A 19,067-nucleotide genomic window follows, 5' to 3' on the forward strand; every position below is an offset into this window, starting at 1 on the left:
AAATTTTGGATTGTTAAATCATTTTTTAAAAGAAAATGTAGGGGAAAAAAAAAATCCATTTATTTCAAATGAAAATGCCTGAAATGAAAAAATCTCGAATTTTGCTTTCAACACTTGCAAAACAAAGTTGATCAGCTGGTCCTAAATCATGGCTAAGATAGACCAGTGTTTAAACAGCTGGAATATTTACATGAAGGCCCATTAAGCCTATAAACAAACTCCAAGATTCACAAATAAAACTGTTTTCTAAAACAAGTATGTATTCTTGTTCTTCTGCAGCAGTATGGATGGAGTATTACTTAGATCTACTAAAATAAGTACATTCAGGGCTTGAGATACAAGCCTTGTGCCTTGAGACACAAAAGACAAAGCTAAAACAAAGAGTTGTTCACATTAAACTGAACAGCATGAAAAGTACTGAGATAGACAAAAAATCCTCATTCCTGTTTTATAGTTTTAAAGCTAATTTGACTTGTTAAGCGTAGAAGCATTCCAAATGTACCAAGACATTTTAGTTCTCATTAGTAGAACATTTATTATTATTTGATGCTCACTTAGTCATTATACTCACTAAATTAATTTACTAGAAGCACCACCAGAGAAGGTAGCACCTACCAAATCTAGCCTTGCCTGAAATTCATTTTAGACCATAGATGTCTCTGGGTAGCGTTTACTGGGGCTGGTGACTTTGATGCAATGAGTTATTAATCCCTGCCTGGCCTCACCAGCACTGCCAGCTTCAGCACAAGCATTCAGGAGAGGACTGCTTTTGCCTCTAAGATTGCTGTTCCACAAGCACCTCAAGGCAGTATAAAACTCCTCTGATACAGACTGATGGGTTTCCCATGCCATGAAGCTATTCCTCCCTTTGCCTGGGTACAACCATCCTGAGGAGCTACAGACTGAGCTGGTCTGGGTTCAAAATAAACTAAGCTGTAAGGAGGAGGAGGCTTTAGTTTTAATGAGTTTCCTGTTCCAGATCATTATGTGGCTGCACCAACACTCTTGCTGCACCAACACTCTTGCTGAGAGAGAGGGCAGACAAGATTGCCATTTTTTTTTTGGCTACAGTGCCAAAGTGTTCGGTGGACAATAGCACAAACCTGCCCAATGACAGAGCTAGCCATGACTAAGGGTGCACTTGGACACAAGCCTTCTGATGTGGCCTGTGCTCTGTTGGGTGGATGACTGTGATGGCCAGGTTAAATTCTCTAGTTTTGTCAAATCAGTCAAGTTTTTGTAGGCAATGAATCCAAATTGGACATACAAAAGGACATGAACACAAGGAGCGGAGTAGAGGGGTGGAGAGACACAGAAAGAGACAACAGAAGAGTAAAACCGAAACAAAACCCTTCTGTGGCCTTTTTTGTGGAGCTAAATGGACTTAATGAATGAACCAACGAAACGGTGTAGCTTGTGATTAAATAACTGCCTGTTTCAATGCAACATAGTGCTGTAACCAGCTCCTGTTCCGGTGTATTCCTTACAAATATCCAGCAAGTAACTACTCTAGAAAACAGAAATAATTCTTAATATGACCCAAGACATTAATGCCATTTAAAAATGGAAAAATGTAGCAAATGCTGCTCAGCCACCAAGAGCAGGTATTCAGGAAAAAAAAAAACCCTCTAAAAATGCTAACTTTAGTAAACTAGTTCATCACTCCTTCTCATTTTATGTTTTATTTTTACTAGTCCAAGTAAAAGTCAGTAGCTGCCCTCCACTCCTGCACAGCCTCAGGGATGCAGACTGTTTACCATATCCATGTTTTCAGTTGTAAATTTTGACCTGATCAACACCATAATGCCACTTACTAGGAGTTTACACAATAGCATCAGCTTCAGTAAAACACCCCAAAAATTAGCAAGTCAATTTAAAGGGAAAAACAACTCCCCATTAAATCCTATTCAGACCTGCAACTTCTCTCCAGGCCAAAACACACATACATCACTCGCAGGCAGGCTTCCTCTTTGTAATGTTAACAGAACAATTTAAAAGGATTGGATGCTTAAAAATGGAGATGGAATTTAAATATTGTAGAGGAGGGGGATGGGGCTCATTTGGTGGTTTTTGAAGCATCTTCAATCTACAGTTGCACTGCTGTAAATAAGAAACAGAGGAATACTGCCTGCTGCACTGGAAATACTGGGACAAATGGGTAGTGTGAAAGCTGTCTCCCCAGAAGTAGGCTGCAGAATCTGAAGAAACACCACACGGTGCTCTGCAGTATATGGCATTAATTACAGTTTTTGTTTCAATACTGTGTGTAATGGCTATCTCACAGTACTCCAAGACCTTTCATACTCCCCCATATCTAGACTCCTTCATCTAACAGTAGAAGGCAGTATGGTAATCCTTTAAATTATTCGCAGCATACGTCCTATTAGATTCAACAGAAGATGCTTCTAATCCTGTTGCAGTCTAACATTAAACCTAACTTTACTTCTACATATTTATGTATCTATGTGAGGACAGTAATGTAGAAAGCAGAATTGTAGAGTTTGTAGTATACACTCACAAAAGCTGCTTTTTCTGATCTTATTCATGGCAATGTTCTTCTAAACTAGCAAGGAGAAGCTTGCTTTAGTAGTTTATTTTTATGCTGGGCTCCCACTGTCTGTATTTCTTCACTATTATTGTGCTGCAATTAATTCCCATCACCAGATTAACAATGACATCTGGGAAAGTTGCTGAATCAAACGCAGAAGAGCAAAAAGCACAGCTCCAAAACTGTAAGCTCTATACCGTGAAGCAGATGAAAATAAGTTTATTTTTACACCAGGCAGAACATCAGGAATCACAAACTAATCCTCAGTGAACAATACTTACACCTGCTGAAATGAGAAAAGAAATCTTAGTAAGACCCACAAGAACCACATGCTCAAAAACATGAGACAGTTTCTTCCCTTAGTTAGAAAATGAAAAATGAAGATATAATATCACATAATAAGGAAGATTTTTTTTTTAAGTTCGATTACATCCACCTATGAAAGTTTCTGAGAACAATGAAAGATGTTTTGAATTGAAATATTCATAATTGGCTTTTAATGCATGTATATATATATAAAAAAGCATACCTTGTAGAGACCAAAGAAGCCTAAGTCCCGTAATACAGTGAGGGCACTAACTCGTGGACCAGTAGTAATTTCTCCAGCCACCTGTAATCGAATCTTGACAATTTCCAGGGGATTGGTAAAGATCACTTGAGAACCTCCAGCCTGAAATTAAAAGTGGAAGGCAGTACATTAAGCTGTTATATTATTTGCAGTGTACATCCTGTTACATTCAAGAGAAGACATTTTTAATCCTGCTGCAGTCAGTTAAGCTATTAGCAGACAAGAGTTTTAGTATTAGTTAATAAACTGCAGCTCACAAGGTATGAAACCTACCCCGCCACGAGATGAGTGGTCAGGGAAAACAGAGAGGAAGCAGGTCGGCCACTGCAGGACACTGCAGTACATCAGACAGACACTAGCTCAATTCTTGCTGCAAGAATACATTCACCATCACCAATTTATGCAATACTGACAAGCCAAGAACACTGTAAAGCAAGTAATGAAGTGAAAGGAAGAATTAGTAACTAAGTAAAGAAACTGAGATGTGCATGCCAGTACTTAGAAAGTGAAAACATACTATTGAAGAGTAAAAGTCTGGCAGAAGCTTTTTCAATTTTGGCATGAGTTCATAAAACAAAGAACACATGGATTCCAAAGGCCAGAACAGCAGATATCTTTTACGTTTTTAAAACCCCACTGAACTACCAGTTTCAGTGCCATTAAATGCAGTTTGATTCAAGAGTCTGAGCTCTACATCATTATTTGTGCACCAGGTAATAAAGAAGGTCTACAGAGCGAAGGATTCCATTAATCAAGAACTGCTAAATGTTTTTAACATGTCAGTCTCCATTTGTTGGGAAGACATCACTCAACTGATTTTGAAAGTTAGTTTTAAAACACAACAGTGGCAAGCATTTTAGACTCCCTGCTAGTTCTAGTAAAGTTCATTTCATTCACAATACGTACTGCAGGGCATAACCTTTCTGCTACACTGACAGATCCCGAGTTAAAAATTTGAAACAAGAAAAAAAAAGGTAACATGGAGGTTACCTAAGTGTATTCAAAAAATACTCATTCAAACTCCACCTGGCCCACATTCAACAGAATGTCATTCTACCTTCTGTTAATTTCTTAATTATGTGGCGCAACAGCTATGCCCTTCTGTAGGTTCTGAAATCACACAACTATGCAAAGGACAACCCTCACCCTCCCCACAACAAAACAAGAACCATTTTTTTCTAGAAGGTAATGACTAAAATGAAATAAGCTGCATTTAAAAGCACTTGCATCTAGCTGTGTCTAGTATGTGAACACTATGTGCACATCTTTTTTAAATTATCCAAATGTTAAAAGAATTAATCATAGCTCAGATTAACTATCATTCAAAATAAAAAATATGCACAGTAATATGGTTTAAATAATGTGCTGAAGAAATGGCAAATCGCACGAACAACTATTCTTGTCTACCACTTAGACTGAGCATACACAGTGTGGTTACAAATTAAAGTCTTTACATAACCCCCAAAATATCCCAAATGTTTCCTATTTTGACCAGAAAAAGCATGCTCTTGTGTAACTCAACTGGTTTTGACTTTCAAATTGGCATAATTTAATTTAACTGCTTTTACCAAACCAGAATCCTGGTACATATAAAACTGCTATTCTTGTTGCCATCAGAAATTAGACTGATAAATTATTTGGCACATATGCTGACTTCAGTTTTGCACTTAAACTGAAACATATTAAGTAAGTAAGCATTCAAAACAAAAAACTGAAACAGTTTCTTTTACTTGTCTACTCATCTAGCAAAGTCTCAAAATAAAAAAATCCTGGAAAGGTCTTTATGGTGAATTACAAATTCCTATGTAATAAACATTTTGGTCTAAGTATTACAAATATTAAGCGTTCCCACATGCCATCGCACATATTTTCTTCTTAAAAGGATAAAATCCCAATTGCAGGTGATAACGTTCATTTGCAAGTTTGCTATACCTCAGCCATCCTCTAAAACGCACTACTTAAAAACTCATACCAACTGATCTATGTTAGCATAAATAAACTACTTTCTCTCAGTATGATATTCTTGCAGTTCATTGTGCCATGACTCCATGGGAAGTGTTCCTTTAATTTTCACTATGGGAAAACCATATTAAAATTTAAAAGGTGACAACAAAATTAAGTTTAATTTATTATTATTATTATTAATGCACCAAAACACGGAGCAATTTAAAAATCTATTAAAATGTTTATAAGGAATGCCATATTTAAAGAAAGGAAATAGAAACATGTATCTGATTTTAAAGGAGAATAAAAGCAAATAATTTCTGAATTCAAACGAACGGGAAGTACTTCAGGTGCTAGCACATATAAATGTTTATGTTTGCATGTCCAACCTGGCTGCGTTGACACTTGCAGCATTAGATGTTTCTGGCTCTGGGTAAATCACACAAGACTTCCTCTGCTTCAGCTTGCGATTTGAAAAATGGGGATGCTCTTATTTACCGACCTCATACAACCAAGCTCACTACATTCAAATTTTTAAAACACTGAGACCTGCATGCATCAGGCATTACTAAAAAGACTATCGGTTTAGCTGCCCACAAAGGAGGTCTGAAGACAGACATTGGAAATTCCCAGTGAAGCCTTTCCACAGAACTGCCTAGGTACTAGCCCAGAACTCCCTGAACAACCCTTCAGGTCATCCTCTAAATTTGATCAAAGATATACTCCCAAAATCGAACGGTGAATAACTGAAAGCGATGAGCCAGACAATACCTGACAGAGGGTCTCGGTAGGAGGGTTTCTACCACCTGCCTGCTTTGAGATGGAGAGGAAGGCTGGTTTATCAACCAGTGCAGAGGCAGTTCTAGCAGTAACAAGTACAGTCGCCTGGTAGGGAGCTTTTATCACCCTGTTATTTAACCATCTATGCTGGTAACTGCAGCTCCTTACTCTCAAAATGCGGGGGAAGCAAACTGGAGATGGCTACTATACTCTCTAATGAAATGATTTCTTGCTTGTCTAGTACTGGTAACTCCTATTGTGTTTTTCATCATCATAGTATGCAAGTGTCTCATAAATATTAATGGTATTTCCTCTCAGTGCTCCTGTGAGGAAAGTACAATGACTCTAGTTTTACAAGAAGGGGATTTGAGGTAAAGAGGTTAATTGTACGCCCAGTGTGTGTGCCCCCCTAGCTCAAACACACACAACTTGTAAGAGTCTCCAGATATCCTGATCTCCAAATCAGTAGCTTGAATCACAATAGCATGGCTTCTATCTTCTTTCTGAGTTTTTGCATAGTGAATGCAATAAAAGAAATCTCATCAATCTATTTTTTTCCAGTCTCTTCAAGGTGCTAGTATAAACTGTTATGGAAAAAACCACACAAAACATCATCAGCACATCATATCCCCCTGCTCATTCATTCTGTTTGGCCAAAAGTTGAAGAACATTGCCTTCTTGTTTGCTAACTCTTGCAGTTGAAAGTGTATCTCCTTTTAAAATTTTAAAATATGCTCCCAAAGGTCAGAATTTGAAAACTATTTTTTTGGCCAGAATAAACACAGTTTCAGCTCAGGTTGCTCAAGTTTAATGATTTCTCCACTAAGTGTCACAAAAATCAACTTTATTGACTGTTTAATATAAACAGTTCCCAGTAACACCCATTTTTCTATACTGAAGTTACAAACTTGAATACCCTCAACTCAGAATTCCTTATCACCTCTTCCAATCATTTTTTAAAGAAACAAATAATCTGACTGTAAAAGCAAATCTATTACTTTTCAGTTATTATCATGTGATTAAAACAAAACCTGCAATTTTGAGTTATTTATAGGAGTAGATACCTAGAGGTACTGCACAGATAATTATCTGTAAGGGCCCATATTATTCTGAAAGAATTTAACATTTGACCTAATCACAAACACTTATGGACTTGTTTGATGTAAAGCAAGAAAATAAAAGGGAAATACGTCCGTCATCCAATAACTCCGCATAAACACACAGCCAGAAACCTGCATGCCTGTAAAACGTTCAATGTGCTTTAACACATGAACAGCTAGCTATGCATCCACACACATGTGCGTTTTTAAAAACAAGCCTTTTTTTTTTTTTTTTTTTTTTCATTTTTGCAGTTCTTCAACTCTGCACTTGGTATGATATCACCCAACACCTCTCGATGGCAGTATAGTCTTGTACAGTAATACAGTACTGTCTATCACATGCCTCCTTCTACTTTCCTACTCTACTGAACAGAAGGGAGAAATAGAAATAGTTGAGGTATTTTTTTTTTTTTTGTCCTTCGGGAAATAAAACCCACTCTGCAGTGAAAAAAAATTACTTGTTTAACAACTCTCCAGTTTAAGAAGTCAGAATATTTTCTACTTCTTCACGTGTTCAAATCACCTTGTAATAAACTTTACTGGAAAATAAACAGATTTTCACCCCCGTCATTACACTAAGACAAGAAATTCCTGTTCTTTTAATGTAACTGCATTTTGTGCCCTTATGAGATTAGATAAGAAGTGAGCACATCAGACCCAACTCTCCTAGCACATTCACATCTCCATTTGAAAGCTTTGGTGTAGGTTCTGAAAAGAATACAGCTTGCAATTTAGGAAGAAAATTCTGTCTTTTCCATCCCAGAAGAAAGTACTAGATTCTTTTCCTTTCCTTGCTACTGACCATCAACTGTTCTTGTGCCTCTAATTAACCTTATTAGCTACTTCAAATCATAGCCTTTTTCCTGTTCTCATCTATGAGCATTTAGGGTCAGCCTCGATCTTTCTTCTGCATCCCATACAGCTTGTCACATATCACCTTTTAAGGCTTTATGGATGAAGAAAGGATTACTACTGCTATTAGAGTGTTAATATTTTCCAACAATATCATCCAGGGAAAGCAATTATGGCAATTAATGGCAACCATTAAAATACATAAGCAACATATTATATAATTATCCAAAATCAACCTCTGCAAAAGAAATCATCTACAATGTCTTGGTTACTCATTCAATTTACAAAAAGACAAGCAGGTACAAGTTCCAAAAATTTTAGTCAACTGTTTATCACGTTCAGTCATACCGAATATCGTACACTGACTGTCCCAGGCCCTTACTCCTTGCCAGTTCCAGATGCAGCTTATTTTCCTGTGCGTTTGCTAGCATCCATTAATCCTAATTAAAGTCAAGCTTCCTAGAGGGCTGAGCGTTGTACAGACACAAAATAAAGATTGTTCTCTGTCATTAAAAAAAATCTAAATTAAAAACGCACTCAAGGGATACAAGAATGGAAGAATTACCATCCTCATTGTATAATAAAGGGCAACTAAGGCACAGAACTATTAAATGATTTACCACAAAATCACATACTAACTCTACGACAGAACAAGGCTTAGAAGCCAGATTTACGGAGTGCCACTGCAGTGCTTCAAACTACCTCTAAAAGTCTTGGTGTTTGTATGGCAAAAGATCCCAAGAGCATCAGATGAATTGTGTTGAGCTGCTGCAGAGGTGATTTCACTATGGACTTGCCTGTTACCAGAAGAGCTACCGAGTAACAGACATTTGTCCAAAGTGACTGTTTTTCTTATAGATTTCAAAGGTGACAACCTTAATTATGTGGCCCTGTATGTCAAGGGCAAAGCATACTGGGTTCTCAAAAGCTGGGTTCTGTGTTACCTTTTTTCCTGATAAAGCCAGGCTTCAAAAATCCAGACAAGCCATCTCATGCTATCTTGTGTCCTCTCGTCTGTGGTCCTATCTATACAGGATCCTGATAATGCTCTTTAGCAATGGGAGTTCATATAGCAAATACCTTTTCTTCAGATCATGAGGAGATTTCCTGAGCCCTCAATCATCTGCTTTTCACTACCCCGACCAGGCTAGCACAGAAACAGCTTTCATGCTGCTCAGGCAGAACTGTGTTTTTCTCCAGCTAATCTTTCTTGTCTTCCGAGGACAGACTTCTCTTGGTCTGGCTAAGGTTTTGCTTTGGGCAGCTCAAACAGCGAACACGGCTCGAATCGCAGAGTCTTGTTAATGTCCAAATGTACATAAAATGTAAAGCAAGCTCCTTCAAACACTTACGTAAAAGTGCTCATAAATAGAATTGCAATTAGTCTGAACAGAAGTACATTCCTGCTACTGCTTCAGATAGATTTCCAAGACTCGGATACAAGTTGTGACCATTTCCCTACAACAGTTTATTAATGACTTGGCTAAACAGAAACAAACAGGAGTATGGTTTGTTTATAAGCACTGACCAAGTCTGCAGTGGGAAAAAAATTAAAATTGTGGATTTGATATTTTCCACGTTATAGGTAATTCAGTTCTCAGAAGCCTAGCCAAAAAATCAAAGTGGAGCCTACTTGATTGGCATTATAAAAGCAATTAAGTTAGAGACCTGTCAAAGATGTTAGCATTTGGCTCTGTCTGCTCCACTTGTCTATTTTGACTAGTTGTAGAATCATTTAATGATTTACAGACCTTTCAAGTCTTAAGGCATGGTAGCTGTATTAAAACTGTGACCCATTATTTCTTGGTCACATCATAAATTACTGTGACATCATAAATATCTTCCTTTTACTCACAGAAAGCTAGATTTTAATTCCTGATTTGAATTTGAGGCTTTGGTTTTGGGTTGTTTTTTTTTAACCTGCACGGGTAAACACTAAAATATTTTACTGCCTGTAAAAGAAGTAGTAATAGGAGAAAGGGATGTGTAATAAAATACAATTGTCAAAACAATGATATGTTTTAAGCTGTAATGTATGTTCATATAAAATTTTGCAGTCATTATTTCTAATACAATAGTAAAAATTTAATACATTTCAAATGGGAATAATATTAAGTATGTTTGTTGGAAAAAATTGGGCTTTTTAATAGTTCAGAATTGTCCTGTTCTGCAATCAGAAACATATCAACCTAAACCTATCCATCCTTCCTTGTTTCACAGTTTGAAAAAAATTCCCCTCTCTCCCTTTCTCTCTCTCTTTTTTTAGGGGAGAAGGGAAATGAAAAGGAAGAGGAGAGGGGAAGCAAAAGGGGAAAGCACTTCTAATTTGTTATGGGAAAATATCTTTGGAAGAAAATTAAAATTAAATTAACTAATCTAAAAGGAAAATTCAAAATAGAGTGAAATCATGTTCTGCATAACTTCTTACTGCTTTCAGGAAAGGCCAGTTTAAACAGGTATGACTGGGTGAAAAATTTCAGCAAACTATTTTTTAAAACTTCCAAACCTGCAAGGAAATGTGGGGTGAGATCAAAAAAAAGCATGAACTCTACACCAGGAACTTCCCCACCCTTTGGTACAACCTCTTGGAAAGGCTATCATGTTACTGTATGTTGCCTTCCCAAACTTCATTATAAGGCTTAAATCTAAGATTAGATGAAAATTAATCAGAGACAATTAAAACAGAGCAGTGTTGAAACACAACAGGTTTGCAAATGTGAAGTTAAATTTAAGTCCAGATCTAGCTGGGGTTTTTTGTACCAAAAGATTACAATTAGTTTAAATTATTTTCAGTATGCCGAAAATAACTACAATTACAGTGGTTCAGAGGAGAAAACCATACTTTAAAAATACCTAATTAATTATAGTATATTCTGTTACATTATATTAATTACATTAAATAGACTTTAAATCTAATTAATTTATTTAACAACATAAATTCTATGTAAAAAGAAAATAGCTTTAAATTTAATCAAGAAAAAAAAAAAGTATTAGGAGCTTCTGAACCTTTCCTTAAACAAGAAACGTGAATGTTCGGCTTTTACATGTGCAGGTAGAACTCCCTTTGAAAGTAATGGAAGTTACATTCCCTGACTACAGGGAGAATAGACCTCTGAGAATAAATCTGTTAAGAGTTCAAGAGATCTATGCCACTTGCTTTCAAAGCTAATATGAGCAATCATCAAGAAGATCATCATTACTTAACTATCTCAATAAACTAGACCAAAACTTTCCTGTGTGATAGCAGTTGTTCATTTTTTTTCAGATACACATGCAGAGATTTTTTTCCCCCAGCATATAAAATGCTCAGTTTCATTTTACCCTTACTCATAGCTCAGCCTTCCTTGCCAAATAGGATAGAATTTTATCAGATTTAGGTTTCTGAATAACGAAAGCAAGAATGACACCTTCAGTCTCCTTTAGCCTACAACTTAGAAATGTCTGAATTTTTGCAAGCAAGATATCTAAGAAGTGTGGGAATTGCAGTCCATCCACCCTGTACCCCTACTGCAATGCAACACAGAAAATGCAGCTCAGATGTGGACTTATCTTTATTACTCTCTGAAACATAAAATAAATGTTGTAAGTAGCTTAATAAAACTATATGCACTGGATCGCTTATTTGGCACAATTCATCTGGAATTTCACATCATATTCCCTTATAAAAATTAATTCTGGACAGGATTTTGCACTTTCTAGATGAACTCCATCTTAACCGTATCTAATTTTTATGTTCCATAGCAGAGTTGAGGTTGTCTAAGCAGGTCCAATATGTTTTAACTTTATTACGATTACTATAAACTCTCTAGAAATATGCCTAAAATTGTCTTGACAACTTAAATAAAAGCAGATCTGTACGGGGTCTGTAATTGTACTGTGCTACATGATTTAAACTGGCTAATAGTGAGCACACACTGAGCAGCTGGGAAGGAAAAGACTACGTGTGCTCAGAAAGAGGAGGGAGAGCAGAAGGAAAGGTTCATAAAGCAAAATGTTTTTCCCTTTTCTTGCTGAACATTAAGCCTCCGATTTACCTATATAATTGTATTACTATATGCAGACAAGGCAACATGTATTATATAGCTATTTCTTTTTAGTTATGCTATAATACTTATTCTGTTTTTCTCAATATTTTGTATGTATTTTATGATCACTCTTTATTTTGCATCTTTGCATCTTTTTCCCAGTTACTTCCAGACACACAATGTAAATTTTTCAATTAAATGTGGAACTGCTTTATTTAAGGAACTAAGCAAAACAACTGTCTCACCTACAAGCTTAGTGTTAAAGGCAACACCTCAAAACCCCCAAAATAATATTTATGCCACTTTTACAAACAGAGTTTTCAATTGGTTAACATAACTCAAAAATAAGAATAATGACCAGTGCTGTATCAAAAAAATCAGGTTACTTTTCACAGAAGCTTTTGAGTGAATGAAGTTTAAAAGAAGCAAGCAGCTAAACTTGGTATGACTAGTGATTATTTTTTATTTAAAATATAAAATAAATTGAAAGACCGTGAAAAAAATCTTACAGAAACTTCAAGATTATTGCCACTGTAAAAAAAAGATTTCACTTTGTACTTACACCTTACCCAAGATCAATCCTTTTTTCAAAGAATCCCTGAAGGTAACTTCCAGCATTAGCAGGAATCAAACCTAGCATATTTGTGTACTTTTTCATTCAAGGAGGTTAAGTCAGATTTGTGGTTTAGATGTTCAGCAGATCCTGGCTCTACAGTATCATTACACTATGTCTTGGAACTGAAGCTTTTTACTAGTCTAATAATGATAAGGGCCATATAGGATTCGCATGAGTGATGAGAGTCCTAAATGCACAGCAGAGACCAGAGTTCATGGTGGGTGTCAGGCATTGTGCAAATCTGGAACTTACACATATTTTTATGGGTAACAAATACCACAGTCACTAGGAAAATTTCTTACAAATAAAGGAGATGGAAATTTTGACTTAGTCATTTACATAACAACCCTCTTAAAGGTTCTGTATAAAAATATAAAGGTTATACTTTTAATTTATACCTTCTTGGGGGTCTCAAAAAAAAAATCTCAACCAGCCTATCACTTTCATCTTCACATAATAAAAAGCTATGAAACAGGCTGTTAACTGAACTAAGTGCCACGAGGTCATGAAGTAAAAGATCTATTTTCTTCTTTTCTTCTTCTTTTTTTTTTTTTTTCCAGGAGAGAAAACAGTTTACAAAACAGAAAAAGACTTGTTCAATGAAACAATCAGCTTTAGTTACAAGTGCAAAAGTCAGCCATGTGTACTAATTCTCAGTAATTATGATGCAAAGTGAACTCCTTGAGGACTTAAAAGTCAACGCCTGGCAATGGTTGGGCAAACAGCGGAGTGGAGCTACTCAGGTGATACTGACCCCTTCAAAGCCCTTTGTGTTACTGAACAACCCAAACCATCCAAGTACCTGCAAGGTCCTCCCTTTCTTAGGTATTAATGCTATACTGTACTCACAGGGCTGGTATTTAAAACATTAAAATCTAGCATGCATCCCAGCACACAGCCTTTGCATAAGCAATAAATACACTCCGAGGAAACAGAAGCACAGAAGAAGGACAATTTAACATCTGTGTTTGTAACACAATCACAGCTGAAAATTAGATGTGGAGAGTGGAAAGGTGATAGGGCAGGTGTCTTTTATAAAATTCCTCTTACCTGGCTGCCCCTTTTTAGTAACACATCATGCACTCCTGTCTTCTCGCCTCCCACATAAGCGATTACTACATTGTGAAATGAGGCAAAAATCCAAGACTGAAAATTTTCAAAAGCATTCAACAGTGTCCTTACTGTTTCCACAGTGAAATCGCAGGTTTCACGTTGGCTTAAACGGGGACAAAAAGTTAGGCCAATACAATGCTGAAAGCTATAGGAAAAAGCCTGTCTTGGGCATCTCATGTTTTATGCATATATTTACACTATGAGAGAAAAATTCATCCCAAAAAACTAGGCACCACTTGTAATGAGAGTCTCTGTTGCTAGTCTGAATTGGGTTTAAAATTACAAAAAAAAACAAAAAAAACCCCCACCAAACAACAAACCAAAACCCCAACAAAGACCACCTGCAGAAAAGACAAGTTCCAACCTATCTACCTGGCACTAGACTATGCCCTTAAGTGGAGCACTCCAGTTAAAAGAAAACTCAGGGCATTCTGCCACCGCACGTCTACTGCTACAACTTTCTGCAGCATCTCATTGTTAATATACATTTCAAATACCAAATAGGACAAGCCAACATTTACAGCACGTTTAAAATACGTCTGAAGCCACCTATCTCTTAAAGCAGATCCTTAGTTTACAATGAACTACTGGCAAAAAGCTTGCTGCAGCATTCTCATGAATGACGGGTCTCTGTAAAGAGTGCTTTTTGTACTGCATTAAAAAATTCACAGCAGTCTGTAAAAATAAAAGCTCTAGATCAAATGACATTTTAAATGAAAATTTTGCTGAATTCTCTATGGCTGCTATGTTCATAAGACTTTTTATTAGTGTAAGGGGCAAATACTTTTTACTCTGCAAGCACTTTATTGCATTTTTCCTTCATTTACAGCATGCTTTTTATTTAGGGCTTTAGAGACCCACATTCTTCTCTCCCCCCCCCCCCCTTTCTTTTTTTCTCCCCTGAATGCTCCTAAAGTTACAGAACAAGGGGATCCTACCTGGCAGTCTACAACAGGTCAGTGATCAAACAGAAGGAGCAGTGAGACAGCAGCCAAATCCTGCCCCATCTCCTGAGAATTACAGAAAGCCAGGGCTTCTCAGCCTGCAACGCAACCGAGCCACTGCACCCTGAGGCTTAGATAATCGTGGTACGCTCTCTGCAAGCACATACAGCACTAATCTCTGCACCTACTGAGGTTAAGACACAAGCATTTGTTTTTAAGTTGCTGCTCACTGTAGTTTTCAACACAGGTAGAAGCTGCTTGAAAATGTGATCTCATCTGTCTTATGACAGCAGAAACAAAGATAGATTGAAAATATACCAACATTGCTCTGCCCCAGTGATCAAAGCCGGTTTAAATAAACAGTGTTCTTTATCTGTAAAGTGCACTGGCCTTTGAACAACTATTCATTTTACCTAAAGTATTTACATTTGCTTGAACAAAATCAATACACCAGATAAAGTAAGCTGTAATATGGACAGAACTAGACCAAACCGTGAAGTATTATCATTTACCCAGTAATATGCCAGTTGTTCATTAAGATACTACTTTGTGCAAGCAAAACACTCTTAAAAACTTAGTGGGTTTTAAATACAGCCTACATTCAGGAATGCATTATGTACTGAGTTAACATTACACAGCCTACGTCTGCTATGAACTCAAAGAAGCATGAGTAGTTTTTGCCATTTCAAAAAGCCAGTATCACTGCAAAAAGTGAAAATTAGTGGGCGCAACAACACATCAGGAAAGAAGTGACGTGGCAGAGTGGGTGCCACAAAGTAGTTACTAATTATTAACTTCTGGAAAGGTTAGCATGAATCCTCTTTAGGCCATAAGCTACAGCCAACGTGAATAAAGAAACATTCTTTATTAAGGAAACAAACTCTAAGCTGTGAGAATTATACAGCGCAGTTAAAAGGCACGATGCACAGAAACATTTACCCTTTCATCAAGAACGGCTGGCCTATCTAGGAAAGAATTGAGATGCTCTAGTAGAGTCTGCTCTTGAACCGGATCTGTGGTTAAACAGAGGCCTTAGTCCACATAGTTACTCTTACACACTGCACTTTCATGAATCTCATATGAAGGAAATTAAAGATACTTACACAGCCACCAGCAAGAATTTCTGCAGCCAGTGGGACAGAGCCATCTTTAGTCATAAACTTATCTCTCACAAAATCATTAACCTTAAAAAACAAACAGTTATGAAAGCTAATAAATTAAAAGGTTGGAGAAAACACTCATCAGCTGCAAATTCTGTGCAACTGAAAACACAAACACATCCATGAAGCTACCGAGCTAACAGATATCAAACAAATCTTAGATTTTATATTAAATATTGTAAAGCTGACTATGTGTTTCTTTCTAACAAAGATTTGCAGCATAATTCAATTATTTATTATTGAAAAAAGATAACAATCAGTAAATAAAATCATTATCTGAAAATTAATGATAAAATCATGTAAGATTTTATAAATGCTTGCTACATTTACAAATTTAAATATAATTTCAAATTAATATCAGAATGTTCAATAGTGAGTTTTAACACAATAGCAATTCAATTAACAGCATTAAGTACATTTCTTTTTTTAAAATGCTTATTACCAGCTTTGGCGAATACAAGCTTATTGGTGAATAACCAATACATTAAGATTGGATTATAGTAAGAAATTCTTCAGTGCCTTAAAATCATTCAAGATATAACAAAATTACAGAAGTAAAACATTTAGGAAAAAAAATGCATGCAAAGAAGTTCCTTTCTTACCAACACTTCACTACATGCTCATATTATCTCCTGTTGCACTAGAGTTAAACATACAGGAACCATGTGGAGATACAAAAACAAAAGCCCTCCAAGTCCAATAAATAGTTATTCATTTTTGCTAAGAAGTGAAACCAAAGGCCTGCACTACTAGCAAATAAGCAGATGAGCTGAACAAGTTGAATAAGCTTGTTATATTTTGGAGCGAGTCCAAAAATAAGTTTTCAGTAAGATTCTTAAAATGTACATATATATCTGCATGTGACTGGTATGCCCCTTGTAATGTTCACAAGTCAGATATAAACAGTTGCTTTGTGCTTTTTGTAATTAAGTTTGTATCAAGCAAAAATGATGGAATAAACTCTACCATGTCGCTGACACATTAAGGATAAAAATTCTTAATGCGCTAATTGTAATTAGAAGGACTTCACAATGTGGAGAAATGTGAAAACAATCCATTTGCAAACTTACAGTAAGTTTTATGGCCTTCTCTGGTGCTACTCCTAATAGCTGCGGTAACAGACCTGTAACATGGAAATAGAGAATTCAATGCATCGAGTAACTTGGTATTAACTAAACAAATCAACAAATATATGTAGAGATCACCACCTAGAAACAGGCAATTTTTACAGCAATTTTGTGTTATTATATTTAATGAGAGTACTTAAACATTCCATTTTGAGAACAAACTTTGTGCTACCACTTCAAGTGCTACCACTGCCTATATGTATTTGTTTCTTTAGCTTTTTTAAACCCGTGATATTAGCTCACTTTACGCTTAAACACTAATACAGATTTGCCAACTATGTTTCAATACTCTGTCCTAAACTAACATTTATTTTCTGCATCTTCACATAAAAATTAAGACTTTCTAATTAATTTTGTGAGATACACGATGCATCCACTTCAAAAATCACGAGCGCAATACCTTTTTCTGGCAAAAACAATGCCATTAGATGGCAGGACCCAAGGGGACAGGAATCAAAATAATGCAAAACATTTAAACATGTATGACTGCATTCTCGAGCTCTTTGTCCAGCTAACTCACCAGTTCTTAAAACAAAGGAAGCTATGCTGCTTTCTTCCCAGGTATGGAATTTCCTATTTTATTTTGTTAGAAGTGACATGCTACAGAACTGGAAGTGGGAATCTCTGACTGCCGGCTTAACTTGCTTGAAGTGAACGGTTGATATTTTGTAAACTTTTGGACCACACAACCTAAAAATACGCAAAGCTTACCAACTAAGCCTGGGGCTACAATGGTGTTGCAAGCATTCATCAGCATAACGAAATTAGGACACCATTCAGAAATGTGAGAAAATCACCCTGACTAGAGTTCCTGGTGCAGACCCCCTTTGTTTTAGTAGCTCAGGCAGCAGCTTTGGGTACCTTCTACAAAGCCTGACATTTTCACCTCTCCATGGTTTTATTTTGGGGAAAAAGACAACAATTAAGGTTCCACCTCTAAGAGCTAACTTGCCGAAAAGCATTTTCCCAAAGAGCTAAACATCAGAATAACAAAGAGAAAAATGTACGTGCACTGGATTAGTGTATTCTTCCATCCTGCTACCATCCATCAGCTTTACTGGTTACTATGGATGCTCTTAATAAGGAAATGACATTGGAGAATAGCACCATTTGGCTTGTGGTAGCAGGAGGGCCAGCCATATTTATACACTAATGCCTTTAAAATTTTGCACCTGTATTAGCATTTTTGTTTTTCAAGTGTCAAAAAGAGTAATTAATTGCATATAGAGCTGATGCACATACACACCTAACATTTACTCAAGACAACTATGTTGAATTACGATCATATGGCTGAATATTCAAACAAAAGAATACAGTAACACTAAGTTCATACACAGTTGCTCAAAAAAAAGAGATTCTGCAGAGTAAGTTAAATTTTAAAATTTGAATTTCTTAAACAGTTTTAGTTGCACAGGTGACTTGAATCCAGACTTCAATGAAAAACCATTAAGAGAGTCAGAATTGTGTCACATTTTCTGCAGCACTATGAAGAAAACACAAGGATATACAATGAATAGGACTTTTTCAGTTTTAGCCTTATACAGACAAAATTATCATGGCAGTTACAAACTGCCATGATATTTACATCTTGCTATAGGACAATGTGCGGCTTTGTATAGAAGTTATGGCTAATGAATTTGTATCTTCAGACATTAAAAAAACATTCCATTTACTTTACAAGCACACTATCTGATCCTAAGCCTAATCCAGTAGAATCAGAGCAGGTCTGTAAGCAGATATGTAATTCCAAAAGAACCTGGAGATCATTGATTTTAAAATCACTTATACATATATTACTACACCCAAGCTATATATAACATGACTTTGAAGTTATATCATATCAAATAAATTACAGAAAAAGACATTCTAAAATAACAAGATATAAAATTATAAAAACAGTCCAGTTGGAGATCTGTATGAAACTCCAGTTTTGGAAGCAACATAAGCAGGACAAATCAAATTCATTTTCACTAGACTGATCTGAAGATGGCCTTTTTACCATTTTTCATTTTTCAGCTCCTAAGACTTTGCATTTGTAAAGGCACTTGAAAAATCACAGGAAAAACATGTTTATCTTGGCTCAAGTTATTTTTTTCCCATCCGGGCCATTCCTTTTGCACTCAAATCTGAATGGGACTGTTACAACTCAAAATTTTCCATAAAATGTCAATGTAGAAGAGAAAGATTAAACAGAATAGGTAGAAGTTACAAAAAAAACCTCACCACCAAAAAAAAACAAAAAACCCAACTGAACAACCAAAAACCCAGAGCATTTTTCTCTTTTTCTCTC

At 36.2% G+C, this 19,067-nt stretch overlaps 1 protein-coding gene across 2 annotated transcripts in view; it reads right to left on the reverse strand.

The window, feature by feature from the left end:
• Positions 1-19,067, reverse strand: part of SLC25A13 (solute carrier family 25 member 13) — a 102,668-nt gene that overhangs the window by 15,329 nt on the left and 68,272 nt on the right. For both annotated transcript variants that reach the window (XM_075492860.1, XM_075492861.1), the window contains 3 exons: positions 16,721-16,773; positions 15,594-15,674; positions 3,078-3,218 (listed from right to left, as the gene is read on the reverse strand). In XM_075492860.1, the coding sequence (XP_075348975.1) occupies positions 3,078-3,218; positions 15,594-15,674; positions 16,721-16,773 (275 nt within the window). The remainder of the gene's footprint in view (positions 1-3,077; positions 3,219-15,593; positions 15,675-16,720; positions 16,774-19,067) is intronic.

The sequence above is a fragment of the Mycteria americana genome, chromosome 2 (genome assembly GCF_035582795.1).
Source record: "Mycteria americana isolate JAX WOST 10 ecotype Jacksonville Zoo and Gardens chromosome 2, USCA_MyAme_1.0, whole genome shotgun sequence".
Lineage (NCBI taxonomy): Eukaryota > Metazoa > Chordata > Aves > Ciconiiformes > Ciconiidae > Mycteria > Mycteria americana.